Raw genomic sequence first — 19,836 nt, 5'->3', positions numbered from 1 at the left:
ATCAACACTCTACAGATATTAGTATTCAGATCTTCATTACTACTTACCCGATCTTATAAGAGGTCGAATACAGCGACACGGGTCTAGCCCTACTTATCTAAATAAGTTACTAATTCTTAAAATATTTCTTATTAATCTAGAAGGGAGATCTCAACAACCTCCTTAACAAAAGAGAATGGTTGGCTATCATCAAAGGTGGAACTACTCTAAAAGGTGGTTATTGATTCTATATATATACCTATAAATATTCTCACACCCTCAAGTATACTTTGAACCCAATCTACTAAAAATTTGCCTAAAATCCATGTTAACTAATAGTCTTGCTACTAGGGGTGGAAATAGGCCAGGCGGCCTACAGCCTGGCCTGATAGGAAATAGGCCCAGGCTCAGGCTATTAAAAAAGCCTATATTCTTTAAAAGGCCAGGCCTAGGCTTTTGAAATAACCTGTTGGGCCTGTCAGGCCGGCCTGAGCCTGCAAATATATATAGAAAATTTTATTATACTAGTAAAAATGTTATTAGAAGGATTTGAACTTGGGTCTTCTATGTTATAATAATATCTTTATCCACTCAATCATTTGTCTCTTTAATTATATATGTGTATTTTGTATCAATATTATTCATATATTTATTATTTTATATTTTATAATTTTAAAAATTAAATTATATCTTAAATTTAATTATTATTAAAAAAAACAGGCCTATTGACAAGTTTCAGGTCAGGCCAGATTTAACAACAGGCCAGACTCAGTACTCATTAAAAAGCCTATACCAGACTACAGGCCAGGCTAAAGCCAATATACTCTATTACAGGCCTGACCTGTTAAGAGTAAAGTCTGGCCTGGCCTGGCCTGTTTCCACCCCTACCTGCTACACATCCAAATCTTTTTGACAAGAAATTCCAACTAAGTTGACCAAACCCCAACAAAGATCACTTTCATTACACGCAGCGTATACACACGCACGCTTCACTAATGCAAACATATCCTTCTTCGTCTCCGTGTTCCTTCTTCTTCTTCTTCGCATTCTTCCTTCTTCTTCGTTGCGTTCCTTTTTTTTCTTCATGTGTTTTCTCTCCATCAATGTTCTTTTATTGCTGTTGTTATTGCAGTATTTTTTCTTCTTTTTTTCTTTCTAATAATTTTGCAGCATTTATTTATTTTTTTAATTCCTGTTAATAGAGTGAAACAAGAAGAATTATTAGAAAATGAAATAAAAAAAAGAAGTAGCAAAATATGAGGAGGAGGAAGAGGAAGAATTTTGAATTATATAGAACTTATTAAAATAAAAGTACACCAAAATTCTAAACAAATACACATAAATATCTTAGTTTTTACACCGAAATTTTGCTACAAAAGTACAAAAATGTATTTTTTTGATGCTATTTTTTTCATTTTTTTTTCTTTATTTCTTTCTTTCTTTTAATTGAATGAATGTAGGTTCATCCTCTTCCTAATAATTTAATAGCATTATATATTTCTTCTTCTTTTTTGTTTGATTTTTTTGTTTTTAGTCTTATTGAGAAAGTAAAACAAAAAAAACTTGAAAAGGTAAAACAAGAACGAAAAGATGAATAAGAAAAAGAAAAAGAAGATGATGATGAAAATGAAGAAGCAGCAACAGAAGATGAGGAGGAGATAGACGAAGAGTTTTGAATTATGCAAAAGTTATGAGAATAAAAAAATTTATTAACAAATATACGTATATTTCTTAGTTTTTACACCGAAACTTTGCTACAAAAGCAAAAAATATCTTCTTTAATACTATATTTTTTTCTTCTTCTTCTTTTTTATTTTTTTTCTTTTTTTTAGTTGAATAAATGTAGGCTTATCTTCTTTCTAGTAATTTTGTAACATTATGTGTTTCTTCTTCTTCTTTGTTTAATGTTTTTTATTTTTATTATTCTTAAGAGAGTAAAACAAGAAGAAACTTGAGAAGGTAAAAAACAAGAAAAAATATGAATAAGAAAAAAAAGATGATTATAAAAAAGAAGAAGCAGCAAAAGATGAGGAGGAGGAAGAGGAAGAATTTTGAATTATGCAAAACTTATCAGAATAAAAAAACACTGAAATTTCTTAACAAATACACATAAATTTCTTAGTTTTTATACCTAAACTTTGCTAAAAAGACACAAAAACGTCTTCTTTAATGTTGCATTTTTCTTCTTTTTCTTTTTTCTTTATTTCTTTCTTTTTTTTAGTTGAATGAATGTAGATTCATTGTTTTTATTCTTGCTAAAAGAGTAAAACAAGAAAAAATTTGAGAAGGTAAAACAAAAAAGAAAAGATGAATAAGAAAAAAAATGATGATAATGAAAAAGAAGAAGAAGCAGTTGCAAGACGTAGAGACGGTAGAGTAATTTATCATGGCCCAATGCAAGTAGTTATGAAATGATTAACACTTTAGTATTGCGACATCTCATTAGCAAGTTAATGTGCATGAATAATCGGGATAAATTGTGTGCTTTTTAGTTGGGTTGTAGATAATATTCTCTCTCACCTTCAAGAAGGAAGGATTGGACCCCTCATCGTCTGTGGTGAGTTTTGAATTACACAAAACTTATCAGAATAAAATACACCGAAATTTCTTAACAGATACACATAAATTTATTAGTTTTTACACCGAAATTACTTAGTGATTACGACACGCAAACTCAGTTCGAAAACAAGCACATAAAAAAGACTGAATCATGAACAAAAACATATCCAAATTAATTTTAGATCGGACAACGTCATTAATATGACAAAATTCAACAATAACGATAATAATAACGACAGTAACGATGAAGATGACGATGACGATAACGGTAATGACGAAGATGATATAATGATAACAATGATAATGATGATGATGATGGAGAAGGAGGAGGAGGAAAACAAATGAAAAGAAGCTATGGAGCATTGACACTTTCTTGATTTGTCGTGTTCACATGTCGGACACATTTCGGACACGACACTCTTCAATACTCATCTGACACGTGTGTCTTCTCTGTTAACCGTGTCTTAATAAAGAATAAAAAAAATTTCGGACACTCTTGGACACACCTAAATACCATCACGTGTCATCGTGTTTAGTCTTATTATTAACATGTATTTTTAAAATGAGTTTAGAAATATTATATATTATTAATTATTAAATCAAAAAATATTTTAAATATTTTATATGATTAAAAGAAGGCATTAAAAATAATTAAAAATTTAATTTATATTTTAATATCAATAAAATATCAAAATATCATTACAATTTATCTAAAAGATGTATATATATATCATATTCCCGTGTCTTATAAGAATTTCAAATTCGCATATCTGCGTGTCCTGTGTCGTGTCCCATGTCCGTACATCATAGAAAATAAGAAATCAAATGGAAAAGAGGAAGACGAGGAGGAAAAGGTAGCAATGGTAGTGGTGACAATGATAACAAAAAAAAAAAAGAAAAAACAGCAACTGAAATGTTAGTAAGAAGGAGAAGGAGAAGGAGAAGGAAAAGGCACGTGATTTAAAAAGCGATTATAATAACTTAGTTAGAGTTAGTTAAATATTTTATTTGAATGAAAAATTTTATTTGCTAACTTAAATATCGGAGTTTTTTACAGATACAACCTCCTATTTCTTCACGAGAAACTCAAATGACGACTACATAATATTAGCTTACATCAAATGTTTCTCCAAAAAAAATCTGAACCACACGTTGTGCCTAAAACAATTCAATTTTAGATAACCCTAAAAATAAGTATAAAATCTTATTAGAACCTAATAAAATCATTAAGAGATCCATCTTCAATAATGTAAAGGGATACTTAATGGCCTCACATTAATGTAAACCCTTAATTACTACCCACATTTTCTGGATTTGGGAGTCAACTCAAATCACACTAAAATAAAATCAGGTTAAAACTTAAAAAGCGATAGCTGTGTATTGTGTAGCCTAAAGCCTGGTGTAACTGAGCATCATTATAAACTTACCTTTTAATATATATGGAAGGGAAAAAGAAAATTTATTTTAAAAAGGAAAGGTCCCAATTATTTTGTCTTTTTGTGAAATGAGATATGCCGTTAGCAGCCACAAGAAGAAAACAAAAAAAGCAGCACACTCCAAATAAATAATAATAAAAAAAATAATTATATGATAACAAAACAAAAATATTCAAAATCGGAGTCTCAGAATCAAAGCAGAGAGAGAGAGAGAGAAAGGCTGAAAGAGAGTGAAAAACTCCAACAAACAATTCCGTTGGCGTTGGACCCTAAAAAAAGTGTTAAGAGCTTTCAATAAAAAAAACTATTCATATTTCCACATTTTCCGATTTCTGAATCGAATGAAATTTGACGCAGAAGAAGACGCTGCTGCAGCACTTGAACGAATAACAACAACACCGCAACCACTTAAACGATGTCGTTTCCACCTTCCAACAACAATACCCAGAACCAGAATCAGCATAATGCGATTATAAAGAACCCTAACCCTAACAATTTCCCAATTTCTTCTCCCACAAAGAAGAGAGCTTCAAGGTGGTCCGATATCTGGCTCAAGACCAACACCAACGCCAAGAATAATAATCCCCTCAACTCCATGGTCGTTGCTATGCAGCTTCACTCTCTATCTTCTTCCCCCAAACACCCGAAATCGATTCCCAATTTCTCAATCATGGACCGAACCCTACTCTTATCCGACGAGCTTCTTTTGAAGATCCTCGCCAAGCTTCCAGATTCTCAGAGGAACTCAAATTCCCTCGTTTGCAAGCGGTGGCTCAACCTCCAGGGTCGACTCGTTCGTTCCCTCAAGGTATTGGACTGGAACTTCCTCTTATCTGGTAGGTTGATTCACAGGTTCCCGAACCTAAATCACGTTGATTTGGTCTCTGGGTCTTTGATTTCTCCGAGAAATTCCGGAATTTGTTTGAGCCATCGTTATCTTTCCATGCATGTTGATTCTGCGTCTTCGCCAAGTTGGTGTTTTGGTGAGGAGAATTTGCTCCCTGTTGAGGTCATTGACAATGGCCTAATTGCTCTTGCCGGTGGCTGCCCCAATTTGCGCCGGCTTTCGGTGATCGGAGCCAGCGAGATGGGCCTGCTGAGTGTGGCTGAGGAGTGTTCCACATTGCAGGAGCTTGAGCTGCAGAGGTGCAGTGACAATGTACTTCGAGGGATCGCGGCTTGCGCGAATTTGCAGATCTTGAAACTTGTGGGGAATGTTGATGGTTTGTACACTTCAGTTGTGTCTGATATTGGGTTAACCATTTTGGCTCAGGGGTGTAAGAGGCTGGTGAAGCTTGAGCTTAGTGGGTGTGAAGGTAGCTTTGATGGGATCAAAGCCATTGGCAAGTGTTGCCAAATGTTGGAGGAGTTGACTTTTTGTGATCACAGGATGGATGATGGGTGGTTGGCAGCACTCTCATTTTGTGAGAATTTGAAGACATTGAGGTTCCAGTCTTGCAAACGGATCGATCATAATCCTGGTCTAGAGGAGTACTTGGGTTCTTGCGAGGCACTCGAACGGCTTCATTTGCACAAATGCCAGCTGCGCGACAAGAAGAGTGTTGCGGCCATGTTTTCCGTGTGCAGGGCTGCAAAGGAGATCATTATCCAGGATTGTTGGGGATTGGACAATACCATGTTTAGCTTCGCAAATGTTTGCAGGTAAATGGGTCCTCTTTTAACATCCCCACTGGATTTGAATTCTGAATTCTCATATCTGCCTTCTAATTTGTTATTATTGAAGTTTCTGTATTCATACATGTGGAATAATTGTAACTGTAATCTGGCACCCTCTGCATTTGCAATCTGGTCTTTAGACACTGCAGATCTATAAAGAAATCTTAGAAGTTCATAAAAGTGCAAAAACCACTTTTGATTCGATGTGATCCAGGTGTTGGTGTTGGAATCGCTCTGTTCCATGAGATTATTGAGGAGTTTCAATTAACTATTAATATTCCTCAACTCCAATTTATTTGTAACATATAATGTTAAAACTTGATTTTTACATGTAGTTATTACTCGAAACGCTTTATGAGTTATGCATTGACAGTTACTACTCTTGTACTTTTTCAGGCGGGTAAAATTGTTGTACTTAGAAGGATGCTCAATGCTAACAAATGAAGGTTTGGAATCTGTAATCCATTCTTGGAAGGAGCTTCAGAGCCTTAAAGTAGTGTCATGTAAGAACATAAAGGACAGTGAAATCTCTCCTGAACTAGCAACCTTATTCACCACTCTCATAGATTTGAAATGGAGACCAGACACCAAATCACTTCTTCCATCAAGTCTTGCCGGAATAGGCATGGGTAAGAAAGGTGGTAAATTTTTCAGGAGGGTGTGATATGTAGTTATCCAAATTGTCTTAGAACAGGAAAAAAAAAAGAACAGATGTTATTTTCACTGACAGTGAAAATTTGTACCAATATGTAGTAGTCATTTTGTTACTGTTAACTTAGATGTTGACGGTTGAAATATCATTTGTTGTTTTCTTCCGTCCAACTAAGGGAATAGCATAGAAAAATGTAATTATGTATAAGTCTAACCCAGTTCACTTGATGTAGAAATTGGGTACCTTAGCTTGTTCCCTTACTTGCATTCTTTTTCTTCCATAGATGAAAGTTCAGTTCAAATAACCAAGCTACCGTTATTGGTGGGCCTGGTGCCCTTTAAGATATACAATAAGCTTTTGCATAATTATGATTGTTTATTGCAACATTACATCACATCATCACATGTGATTTGATGCAAAGCAAGTATGTAGTTTCAACTTTCAATATCAATGGGATGCGGATACTCCTTCCGTTTCAAAATATAGTTACTGTTTGTCTTGTTTCCCTTCTCACTATTCACCATCAATCATTTACTCTTTCAATGTTGCCGAACTGTAAAATATTTACCCTTTTTTAAAAGGATTTTGATCTTTGCAAATTGAGTATAGTTAAGATGAAAAGTATTTTATATTCTATCTTTACAAACATTAAATATTTTTCGTATTTTCATTATATATAACAGAAAAGCTCTACATACAAGCTATTAGGGCTTGTATGCTTTACAAGTTCATTAACCAATAAACCCTCAAAACGCGCTGCAATCCTACGTCCAATACACGCGCTATATAACTACCAAATTTAAAAGATTTGTTTCCTTTATTCGTTCTTCTTCTTGTTCTTCTTCTTCTCGTTCTTCTCTCCTTATTTCTAGATTTGTTTCGTTCTTCGTTCTTCTCCTCGTTCTTCTTCTTCTCGTTCTTCTTCTTCTCGTTCTTCTCTCTTTTAACTCCAGCTTCGTTTTCTATCGATTTTTGTTTACTGAAATCAAAGTTTGGATTCGTTTTGAAGATAATGGTTGATTCAACGTTAGATTCTCAGCTGAATCAAGGTGAAGTGGATTATGAATTTGAATCTAACGAAGTTCCTGAGGTTTGATTTACTCTGAATTTTGTTGTAGTAATTTGTATTGCATTGTGTAGCTGAATAATTCGTGAACATTAACTGTCAAAATAATGCATGAAGATAAATCTGTGGATTGAATGTAATGTATTAGTTTTGATTAATTATCTGGAATTTATAGCAGACGCTCGGGTGTAGATCAGATCTTTTTTGGGTGTATTTTTGCTAGAAGTGTGGGTGTATTTACAGTTTACTGTTTTTTCTGTTATTTTAACTGAGTTGTTGTTGTTCGGGTGTATTATATCAGACATGATTGGATGTGTTTTTAGTTTTTGACATGGTATATTCTGCAGCCTATGTATTTACAGTTTATGACTTTTATTGTCATTTTAATTGAGTTGTTGCGGTTCGGATGTATCATATCAGACATGATTGGGTGTATTTATAGTTTTTGACATGGTGTATTCTGCAGCCTCTCTCTGTTGTTGATGACCAGTTTGTTCCCAAGGTTGGAATGACCTTTACCACCCTTGAAGATGCTGGAAAAGTTTACAGGAACTACACCAAGGCTGCAGGGTTTTTTACAAGAGTTTGGAGCACAATTAGAAAGGGAAACGAGATTAAGAACCAATTGATTACATGTAGCAGAGAGGGAAAATGGAAATCTAAAATATCTCAAACAACACAGGAAACTAAGCATGTCCATTCGTCGTACAATAGAGAATAACGAGGAGGCTGGTATTAGACTAAGCAAAACTTACCAATCATTTGTTGCGGCTGCCGGGGGTCATCGCGAGTTAAATTTTATTGAAAAGGATGTGAGGAATTACATTACGAGAGAAGTGCGAGAAGCGTGGGTGTGCTTAAAGACTCATTTGATAGGAATTGAAATAATTTTCTGCTGAATTTTGGTCTTGTGGACAACAAGTGGCTTTCAGGTAATGTTTGTTTAAAATCTGCAGCAGAGGTGTAAATTTAATTTTTTTTCGGGTGTATTTATAGTCTGTGTTTGGGTGTATTCTGCAGATCTCTATGAAGACCGTCATATATGGGTTCCAATCTATATGGATCACCACTTCTAGACAGGGATGAGAAGCACACAAAGGAGCGAGAGCATGCATTCTTTTGGGTGTAAAAGCAGTGTTCTTTTGGGTGTATTTCTGAATTTTCTTGTATTTCACATTTTACATATATATACATATATATACTTCAGAATCTTGTTTTTATGTTATAAAATACTATTTTTTTTACAACGGTTGAAGGGTTTTAGGTATTAGGGTTTAGGGTTTTAAGGTTTACGGTTTAGGTTTTAGGGTTTACGGGTTAGGAGTTAGGGTTTAGGTTTTAAGTGTTTAGGGTTCAGGATTTTAGGGATAAAGCATCAGCGGGATAGATTTTTGGGTGTATATTCAACTTTCTTTGGGCGTAAAAAATGGCAGGTTATGGGTGTATATTTGGTTTGATGTTTTTCTTCATATTATAGTACCTGTAATTCATACATTTTGAATACAGCACAGACAGTTTGGGTGTATATTTAAGCAATCTTGGGTGTATATTAAACTTCCATTGGGTGTAAAAGTTTATAATTTATGTTTAGATCTGCCTTGATGTTTTCCTTCATATTTTACCACCTGTAATACAGAGTTTTTGAATACAACACAGACAGTTTAACAGCACAGACAGTTTAACTATGGAAAAAATTTCATTTAATAGAAGTTGTTTATAAATGGCAAATTTTTACAGCAAATCCTTAACAATTGTTTTCTTCTCCTCGCTCATGTTTCTGAATTTCTCACTTAACAAATGTGTTGTACACTTAAGGTCTTTGGTTTGCTGTAAACAAAGCAAAATTATAGTCAGATATATTTCTATTATATAAAACTGATTTCATCTAAGACATATATTTGTTCTTACATTTTTTTCAGCTTGGTTTCTGCCTGCCATTTTTTCTGAAATGAAAAATACACCCATATATATGATTCAGATACACCCATAGATATGAGTCAGATACACCCATAGATATCAGTCAGATATCACTCAAACATGCATTAATATACAAGGTCAAGCAACATTACAAGGTTAAGCAATATATACCCATGGACAAGCAAATATTAGAACAGTTGCAACTATTGACTATATTACAGTATATCAGTTCAGAAATATACACCCAACAAATTATGCTATATACACCCAACAAAATACTCAATATACACCCACCAAATCACGCAATATACTCCCAAAAATCAGTTACCAGAAGAACTAGAACACCAAGAACAGTAACACCTATAACAACTAAGAAGAACAGAATAACCTAGAAGCAAGAATAACAGTAAAACCTAGAACAAGTAGAACATTAAAAACTGTAAAATGAGACCTAGAAAAAGAAGAACAGTAAAACCTAGAAGAACGTAGAAGAACAGTATAACCTAGTTCTTTGATTTCGAAATGTGAAAAATATACAAGATGAGTAAAATAGTAACGTAACATACCTTGAGTATTATAACTTCGTCTTTTGATGGAGAGTTCTATGTTGTGTTGATGGAGAGTTCGAATCTTCGCAACGAGTTCTATCTCTGCAGTTTGTAATGTTGCTCGAAAATGAACGGTTTGCGTTTTCTTCGAATGGCTTGGAGAAGTGGAAGAGTGTGCTGGAATGTTTGTGGGTTGGGGGCTTATAACACTTGTAAAGCCTTATTGCTTGTATGTATAACAGGCCCCCATATATAATTGATTACATTATCGTAAAGCAGTAATGAACTAAACTAAAATCTAGTTCAAACTGATTATCTAATGTTACTTTAATATATTTAAAAACAAATAACGGAGATGTTGCTATTCTTTAATAATGGTTAATACTCAAGTCAGTGGTTCATCTATCATGATTTTGGGATTTGGCTATGATAAAATTTATTTTTTATTTTTTTCTCATTATTTCTATCAAATTTTATAATTATATTTTTTATCGTTATATTTTTTCTTAAATCTTTTTGTATGAAAAAAATTAGTAAATTAGAATTTCATAATTTATTCTAGTTTATCATTAAATAAAATATAACACTAATTTTTGTATTTTTATTTTTTGTATCTTATTTTTAATATCTTATCTTATCATATTCTCAGAACTAATGCAGCCTAATATTTACCCCCTGTAATTTGATTTGTTTAATTAAAATGACTATTTTAAAATTTTAAAATTTTTTAGGAGCTATTTTAACATTTTTTAAACTCTTTAAGAACTATTTTATACTTTATTTTTCGGATCAAATTAGAAGAGATTATATTGTCAAATGAAATAAATAGTAGAAACTATTTTATATATTTTAAAAAAAAATTAGTGTCTAATTTTAAAATCTAATAGAATGATTTAAGTAATTACTCCTATCACTTTTGGTAAATTTGAGAGAAAACAAATATAATTTTCCGAAGTGAAAATATTTTTTTCTTGAAAAAAAAATTAGTGTCTAATTTTATAATATTTTTTTCTTGAAAATTTTTTTATTAAAAGGGTGTGGACTTGTGGGCCGGACTAGTTAGATACCCTACATTCTCCTCCCCGTCCGCGCCTATAAATATACCATGATAGGGTATTGTTTTTCTATTTCGCTCTCATTGTCATTTATGCAACGCGAGAAAAGATAACTCTTTCCTCTCGCCTCTGCCAGGGTTTTTGATATTTTCCGAGCCTGAAGACCAAAATTGAAAGATAGAACAGAAAAGAAGACAAGAACTATTGATCAAACTTAAAAATAACATTGACACATAAATTTTTTCGAAGGAAAAATCAATTCTATATTATAAAGAATAAACAAATAATAACTGCATCTTCTTTTCCGTCACCGTTCTGGTTGACATGGATATTAGGTTTCCTTATTCGCCGGCGGAAACTGCAAATGTCCGTACGGTTCAGTTCGGAATTCTCAGCCCCGATGAAATCGTAATGTTTTCCAACTTCAAATATTTCAAAACCCTCGAACTTGAAGAAACCACAATGATTGTGATTGTGATTGTGATTGTGTGTGTGTGCGTGTGCAGAGGAGAAACTCTGTGGTGGAAATCGAGCACGGGGAGAGCTCGGAAAAGGGGAAGCCAAAGGTCGGAGGGTTGAGCGACCCTCGCCTTGGAACCGTTGATAGGAAGATCCGGTGTGCCACGTGTACGGCTGATATGGCTGAGTGCCCGGGGCATTTCGGTCACATGGAGCTCGCTAAGCCAATGTTTCACGTTGGTTTCTTGAAGACGGTGCTCACCGTCATGCGTTGTGTTTGCTTCAACTGCTCCAAAATTTTGGTGCGTGAGGTCCGATTTCAAATGTTTTGAGAACCATGCATTGAGTTAATAGGAGGAAGGAGCTTAGTTGCTTTTGTTCAATTTGAATTTTATCTGAATTCTTGTTTAGTAGTCTCTTTTTAAGTTGACTATGGTTTTGGAGCAGGATAAGAAGTTTGAACAAGCTTTGAAGATTGGGAACCCTAAAAACAGGCTGAAGAGGATCTTGGATGCTTGCAAAAACATAAGCAAGTGTCAAGGTGGTGAAGATTCTGAGGAGCTGGTTCGAATTGGCTGCGGTGCCTTGCAGCCCAAGATTACTATTGACGGTATGAACATGATTGCTGAGTATAAGGCTCTGAGGAACAAAAACAATGACCATGAACAGCTTCCTGAACCTGAAGAAAGGAAACAGATTCTTTCTGCAGAAAGAGTAATAATTGATATTTGATCCGAGTTTGGAATTTATATTATTATGTTGACTTCTATGTTTGTTGCTAAATAGTAAATAATAAATAGACATGTTGAATCAATTGAAGGTTCTTGGTGTTCTAAAAAGGATAAGCGACGGGGACTGCGAATTGTTGGGCTTGAATCCGCAGTTTGCCCGTCCTGATTGGATGATCTTGCAAGTTCTTCCAATTCCTCCTCCACCAGTGAGACCTTCTGTTATGATGCACTCATCCTGTAGGTGTGAGGAAAGTGTTCTCTTCTCTTGCACTGTCTTTACTTGCTGTACAAGTTTTCTAAGCTCTTTAAATTTAATTAATCCTTTACCAATGATAGTGATGAGTGATAACATTTTCATCTTTATCTTACCTAGATTATGTTATTGTTGGTGCATGTAGGATGACTTGACTCATCAGTTAGCCACAATCATCAAGCACAATGAAAATTTGAAGAGACATGAGAAAAATGGATCACCTCAGCATATTGTTTCAGAGTTTTCTAAGTTGTTGCAGTTCCATATAACCACATATTTTGATAACGAGTTGCCGGGACTGCCAAGAGTATGATTGTGTTCATATGCCGCAGTTTACTACTGATATGATCTGCATTTCCTTTATAACCATTGAATTTGGAATTTTGATAAAATTTTCATAGGCTACTCAAAGAACAGGAAGGCCTATCAAATCAATTTGTAGCAGGCTTAAAGCCAAAGAAGGTCGGATTAGAGGAAATTTGATGGGGAAAAGAGTTGATTTTTCTGCTCGAACGGTTATTACACCAGACCCGAACATTAACATTGATGAACTCGGAGTGCCATGGAGTATTGCTTTGAACCTTACATACCCTGAGACTGTAACTCCATATAATATTGAAAGGTTGTCCTTTGGATATGGTTTTCTACTTGCTTGGCTTTTAAAACATTTTGTATAATTATTAACCAAACAAAGAATTTTAATTTACAAAAAAATGTGAAAAACAGGTTGAAGGAGCTTGTAGAGTATGGACCCAATCCCCCACCTGGGAAAACTGGTGCCAAGTACATCATTCGTGATGATGGGCAAAGGCTTGATCTCAGATATTTGAAGAAAAGTTGCCATCCCCATTTGGAGATAGGATACAAGGCATTGTGTTTTAGATGATAACAATTTCTCTTCTTATTTTAAAAAGGTTTCCTCTTGATGTCTGCTAATAGTTTCAATTGTTGTGATTTTAGGTGGAGCGCCATTTGATGGACGCAGACTTAGTTCTCTTCAATCGTCAGCCTAGTCTTCATAAAATGTCCATTATGGGGCACAGAATCAAAATCATGCCTTATTCTACGTTTCGGCTTAATTTGTCGGTAACTAAGCCTTATAATGCTGATTTTGATGGGGATGAAATGAACATGCATGTTCCTCAGTCATTTGAAACCAGAGCAGAGGTGTTGGAGCTCATGATGGTGCCTAAATGCATTGTGTCTCCTCAATCAAACAGACCAGTAATGGATATTGTTCAAGACACACTATTAGGATGCAGAAAAATCACCAAGAGAGATACCTTCATCACAAAGGTATTATTCACCGAATTTTTATATATTGCTGCAGTTACTTGATATATGAAAAAGTTCTTGTACAAGCTATTCAGATTAATGAATTTTTTGTTTTCCTTTTTCTTTTTTAAAGGATGTATTTATGAACATTCTAATGTGGTGGGAAGATTTCGACGGGAATGTTCCTACACCAGCAATATTGAAGCCAGAACCATTGTGGACTGGGAAACAAGTTTTCAATCTTATTATTCCCAAGCAAATAAATTTAACTAGGTATTCTAGCTGGCATGATGATAACGAAGGAGGATCATCAATAACTCCAGGGGATACTATGGTCAGAATTGAAAAAGGGGAACTACTTACCGGAACTCTTTGCAAAAAGACACTTGGAGCATCTACTGGAAGTCTCATTCATGTCATTTGGTATGCAACATCACTATATAAAATGTTAAATGTTCCATTCATCTTTACAACTTCTTTGCAAAGGGTTGAATTGATCTTGGTAAACTTGGTGGCTTTGGAAACTGTTAAATTCAGTTACTTTCTTCTTTGCACACCCTCACTAATGTTGGCTTGAATATAGGGAAGACGCTGGCCCCGATGCAGCTCGTAAATTTCTTGGTCACACTCAGTGGCTTGTAAACTACTGGCTTCTGCAGAATTCTTTTAGCATTGGAATTGGTGATTCGATTGCAGACGCTTCGACTATGGAGGTTATTAACCAGACTATTTCAGAGGCAAAGGAGAAAGTGAAAAAACTATTCAGGGATGCTCAAGAAAAGAAGTTGGAGTCTGAACCCGGTCAGACAATGATGGACACATTTGAGAAGAAAGTGAATGAGGTGATTCAATTATATTGCAGGTCACTTTGATCTATTACTGAATTCTGCATTTGTTTGAATATGATGTTTCATGTTATTGGCAATCTTAGGTGCTGAACGAAGCTCGTAATGATGCCGGGAAAAAAGCGCAGACAAGTTTATCTGAGAGCAATAATCTGAAAGCAATGGTGACAGCTGGTTCCAAAGGAAGTTTTATCAACATATCTCAGATGACTGCTTGTCTTGGTCAACAGAATGTTGAAGGCAAGCGAATTCCATTTGGGTTCATAGATAGGACACTGCCACACTTTACAAAAGATGATTATGGGCCTGAAAGCCGAGGCTTTGTGGAGAACTCGTATCTTCGAGGGCTGACCCCACAAGAGTTCTTTTTCCACGCCATGGGAGGTAGGGAAGGTATTATTGATACTGCAGTGAAGACCTCTGAAACTGGATACATCCAAAGGCGGCTTGTGAAGGCTATGGAGGATATTATGGTCAAATACGATGGAACTGTTAGGAACTCCGTGGGAGATGTCATACAATTTCTCTATGGAGAAGATGGTATGGATGCTGTTTGGATTGAAACACAGAATCTTGATTCCCTGAAAATGAAAAAGTCAGACTTTGATAGGACCTTTACGTATGAGTTTGATAAGGAGAACTGGAATCCTAGTTACATGCTTGAAGGGCCTATTAAAGACTTGAAATCCAGCATAGAGCTTCGTAATGTACTTGAGGCTGAAGTTGAAATGCTTGAACATGATAGACATCTGCTTGCAACTGGGATTGCCACTACTGGTGCTAGTTCTCTTCCACTGCCTGTTAACCTTAAGAGGCTTATCAGGAATGCTCAGAAGACATTTAAGATCGACTTTCGAATGCCTTCTGATATGGACCCGATTGAAATTGTAGAAGCTGTTGATAAGCTACAGGAGAGACTTAAAGTTGTTCCTGGTGATGATCTCCTTAGTCAAGAAGCTCAGAAGAATGCTACTCTCTTGTTCAATATTTTGCTCCGCAGCACTTTTGCTAGTAAACGTGTCTTGGAAGAACATAGGCTCTCTCGTGAGGCATTTGAGTGGCTAGTGGGAGAAATAGAATCAAGGTTCCTGCAGTCACTTGTAGCCTCTGGGGAAATGATTGGTTGTGTAGCAGCGCAATCAATTGGTGAGCCTGCTACTCAGATGACTCTCAACACCTTCCACTATGCTAATGACTCTCAACACATTCCACTATGCTGGTGTAAGTGCTAAGAATGTTACACTTGGTGTTCCCAGGTTAACAGAAATTATAAATGTGGCCAAGAGAATCAAAACACCTTCCTTGTCTGTGTATTTGAAACCTGAGGTTAGTAGGACTTCAGAGGAGGCCAAACGTGTGCAGTGTGATTTAGAGCTTACTACACTTAGGAGAGTGACACAAGCTACAGAGGTGTGGTATGATCCAGACCCATTGTATACTGTAATTGAAGAAGATGTTGATTTTGTGAAGTTGTACAATGAAATGCCTGATGAAGAAGTTGCTCTTGAAAGAATGTCACCTTGGTTGCTTCGCATAGAATTGAACCGAGAGATGATGGTGGATAAGAAGTTGAGCATGGCTGACATTGCTGAGGAGATAAAACATGTGTTTGATGATGATTTGAAATGTATTTTCAATGATGACAATGCTGAAAAGCTCATACTTCGTATCCGAATCATGAATGATGAAGCCCACCGGGGAGAGATTCAGGATGATTCTGCTGATGATGTTTTCTTAAAGAGAATAGAAAGCAACATGCTTACTGAGATGACATTACGTGGCATCTCTGGCATCAGCAAGGTTTTTATAAAAAGTATTGACGTTCCAAAATTTGATGACAATGAAGGTTTTCAGACTCATAAGGAATGGATGCTTGAAACTGAAGGTGTCAACCTTTTAGCTGCAATGTGCCATGAGCAAGTTGATGCAACAAGGACCATAAGCAACCACCTTATTGAAATTATTGAAGTCCTTGGAATTGAGGCAGTTCGGCGGGCTCTTCTGAATGAATTGCGTGCTGTCATCTCTTTTGATGGATCTTATGTCAATTACAGGCATCTCGCTGTTCTTTGTGATACTATGACTTATCGTGGCCATTTGATGTCAATTACGCGCCATGGTATCAACCGAAATGATACCGGTCCAATGATGAGATGCTCATTTGAAGAGACTGTTGATATTCTCCTTGATGCTGCAGCATATGCTGAGGCTGATCACTTAAGGGGTGTCAGCGAAAACATCATGTTAGGCCAGCTTGCGCCCCTTGGCACTGGACAATGCTCTCTGTATCTTAATGATGAGATGATTAAGAATGCATTTGATCTCCAGCTACCTGGTTATATGGATGGTCTTGACTTTGGCATGACACCTGCTCATTTCTCCATGTCAACTCCCTATCTTGATGGCTTGATGTCACCAACTCATTTGTCCAGTCCAAATCTGCGCCCATCACCAATTAATAATGCAGTTTTTTCACCTTATGGAATGGCCTGTGGTTACAGCGCATATCGAAGTGACTACAGTATATCTTCACCTGCTTATGATCCAGTTTCACCTAAGTACACTCCCACTGATCCTGGATATAGCCCTGTGTCACCAAGTTATAGCCCTCTTTCCCCAACTTACAGGTGAGTCATTCTTTGAATTCTTTTAGTATTGGTTTCTGGAAATCTATATGATAAATGGAACTTGCAACCAAACTGGATTGATATCCTGAAAACTTTATTTTCATAAAAAAACTTTGGATTTGACTCGGAAACTATTATCTTTTGCAGCCCGGTGTCTCCGACATATAGTCCTATATCACCTGCATATAGCCCCTTATCTCCTGGGTACAGCCCTACATCACCAAGCTATAGTCCTATATCACCTGCATATAGCCCCTCCTCTCCTGGGTACAGCCCTACATCACCAAGCTATAGTCCTACTTCCCCTTATCACAGTCGGTTATCTGCAGAGTATAGTCCCACATCACCATACTATAGGTGAGTCATTCTTTGGATTCTTTTGATTGTTGAACTTTGCTAATGGATGCAGAAATGGAACTTGCTAACCTTGGTTCTCAATATTAGCTTTTTGGGTAGTTGAAAATAGTCTAGTGACTTTGGTTCTCAACTGCACACTTGTTTTGTTATAGTTCTTCACTCCAAGTAACTATATGCCATATTATTTTGTAGCCCCACATCACCATCTTATTCTCCATCCAGCCCAACATTTAGTCCAAGCAGGTAAGTTAAGAACAACAGTACAAATGTTCTCTTTCTTTCTTTCTTTCTTTCTTATGTGTTGCTAAAATTGCAAGAGGTTCTCTTTTGTTTGACTAATTCACTTTTTTGTATTTTACAAGTCTGGATTTCAGCCTAACTTCTCCACAGTTCAGGTATGCATCTATAGATATCATTATTTTAGTTGCCAACTATCTGGGCATGTCTAGTAATTTTGCCATTCTATTTCATCATTTGTAGTGCTTCAATGGAATACTCGCCAAGTCGACCTGGTTACTCACCGGCATCAACCAGCCAATACACTCCATAGACAAGTGCCAAGGATGAGGATGATAATACAACTCTCTGAGGTAAAGTCGCACCTGAAGAAAATTGATCTCTGTCATGATTTCTATCTTTATTGGATGGAGTATTTGACAGTAAACATAATTATAAAAATCTTCACTAGGTATATAAGGTGATTCAATATTCACTTGATTCTATTTTGCTCCTATGATTTAACAAATGTGCATTTCAAAATCAAGAGATCTTTAAATAGTCTCTTATTTTTTTCAAAGAAAAAAAATAGTACAAGAGGTGTTATTATTTTAAATGTAAAATTACTTTATGCTAAAATAATATTTAAAGATATTTTTTAAACAAATTTTATGAATAAAAAAATTACTATAATATCAAATTTATAGCTTCTTAACATAAAACGTTTGTACTCTCATTAGTGATCCTATTTTTCTAAAATATTTTCCAAACACAATAATGGCCAGATTTTTGGAAAATTGGAGGATATTTATTGTTGCTAGTATAAGAATTCAAGGGAAAAAGAAAGAAGGTTTTTATTTGGTATTCTTGCACTTTAACTTCCCTTGGGATTTATGGTTGTAACAATAGTGAGTGATATATGCATTTGCTCAGGTTTTCTTTCTCTGCCTTTTGGTTTTCCCCTTGTTTGTTTTAAACTCGTAGAAAAGTTACCTATTTGTATTGTGGTTATAGTAGCATGTGTGACTACTGAATTCAATTCTGAATCGAATCTTTCAGTGGAAAGTATCTAAGACTGGTGTGCATAGCTCAGCACAACTTGAGGCTTCAAGGACAAGATCAATTTGGATTTGGCTATGATGGACAAAGTATAAAATGGTCTTTTAAAGGACTTTTTGAAATGATTCTAAATGTGTGGTTGTAATTCAATCGTATAAGTTAGTTTGTAAATTTATGTTTTTGCTCAAAATTTATAATAATTACAAAAAGGTCTAAATCATTAATGAAAGAATTTTTATTTGGATACAAATTAAGAGAGAGTTAGGTTTCTGAACTTTTTACAACTTGAACTTTTGATAGACATCCGTATAAAGAACTAACAATTTCAGCTCTATATATAAAATTAATATTGGACATAATTTAAAAGAAAAATGGTTACGTTAATAGTTTATGAATTAAAACTCAGAAGAAGGAAAAAAAAAACTCCCAAGGTGTCTACTATAATAATAAATAATCAGTATATATATATTTATTTATACAAAATACTGAAATTTATTATTTAAAAATAATATAAAATGTTACTAAAAAATTTTGTACGAGAACATTGTGTACTATATTTTTCATAAACTATGTTGTATAACCTTTAAAAAAATTAACAATTTATATACTTGTTATATAACAAAAAATGTTAAATTTTTTTTATTTGATAAATCGAATTTTTTTTGTTGCAAAAATAAATGAATGTAACCTGTTTAAATTAAATTATTTTTTGAAATAGTTAAAAAAAATTTACTATTACGTAGTAGTAATAATAATAATAATAATAATAATATGCTTTATTAAAAAAAACATACGGCAATTTCTCTTCGGATGGACCCAAAGCTGGATCATATAAACCACCAGGAGCGGGGACACCGATAGTATCAAGCAAGTTAGCGTTTGTAATCTTGACGCGGCTGTTCTTCTTCACCTCTTCATCCGTGTAGAAACTGAACACAACCTCCTCAACAGAATTCGAAGCACCCTTAAAAATAACATAGGTTAAGATTTTTAAGTGACTGACAAAAGTAGATAGAGAGAAAGAAGAGGTTGTGGAGTACCTCGATCGAGAGAACCATGGCTTGGCTTTGGTCGTTGCGTTAAGTGAAGAGAGACCAAGAGTGGAAGAGTTACGAAGGAGGGGGG

General features: G+C 35.1%; 2 protein-coding genes across 2 annotated transcripts; both read left to right on the top strand.

The window, feature by feature from the left end:
* The first annotated feature begins 4,152 nt into the window (after window positions 1-4,152).
* On the top strand, window positions 4,153-6,784 carry LOC107495570 (F-box protein At5g07670). Its single transcript, XM_016116715.3, has 2 exons — window positions 4,153-5,636; window positions 6,048-6,784. Exons 1-2 carry the CDS (start codon window positions 4,390-4,392, stop codon window positions 6,313-6,315), a joined length of 1,515 nt encoding a protein of 504 aa, XP_015972201.1. The 5' UTR covers window positions 4,153-4,389; the 3' UTR covers window positions 6,316-6,784.
* A 4,198-nt stretch (window positions 6,785-10,982) lies between these two features.
* LOC107495569 (DNA-directed RNA polymerase II subunit RPB1-like) lies at window positions 10,983-18,853 on the top strand. The gene is given in 17 exon segments (XM_052259107.1): window positions 10,983-11,297; window positions 11,396-11,763; window positions 11,765-12,062; window positions 12,169-12,333; window positions 12,478-12,639; window positions 12,734-12,954; window positions 13,059-13,200; window positions 13,293-13,628; window positions 13,741-14,030; window positions 14,191-14,449; window positions 14,539-15,642; window positions 15,644-17,079; window positions 17,227-17,436; window positions 17,629-17,679; window positions 17,799-17,831; window positions 17,917-18,026; window positions 18,712-18,853. Coding segments are annotated over 16 exon segments (5,229 nt in total). The 5' UTR covers window positions 10,983-11,213; the 3' UTR covers window positions 17,987-18,026; window positions 18,712-18,853.
* The last annotated feature ends 983 nt before the right edge of the window (window positions 18,854-19,836 follow it).

This window comes from Arachis duranensis, chromosome 3 (assembly GCF_000817695.3).
Source record: "Arachis duranensis cultivar V14167 chromosome 3, aradu.V14167.gnm2.J7QH, whole genome shotgun sequence".
Classification (NCBI taxonomy): domain Eukaryota; kingdom Viridiplantae; phylum Streptophyta; class Magnoliopsida; order Fabales; family Fabaceae; genus Arachis; species Arachis duranensis.
Note: the sequence above shows the minus strand (reverse complement) of the source record. Positions and strands in the feature narration are given on the sequence as shown.

Bases quoted from the DNA above. Each gene is read 5' to 3' on its own strand.
- LOC107495570 (XM_016116715.3), top strand. From the start codon at position 4,390: ATGTCGTTTCCACCTTCCAACAACAATACCCAGAACCAGAATCAGCAT. The intron at 5,637-6,047 runs GTAAATGGGTCC...GTACTTTTTCAG, and splicing joins AGCTTCGCAAATGTTTGCAG to GCGGGTAAAATTGTTGTACT.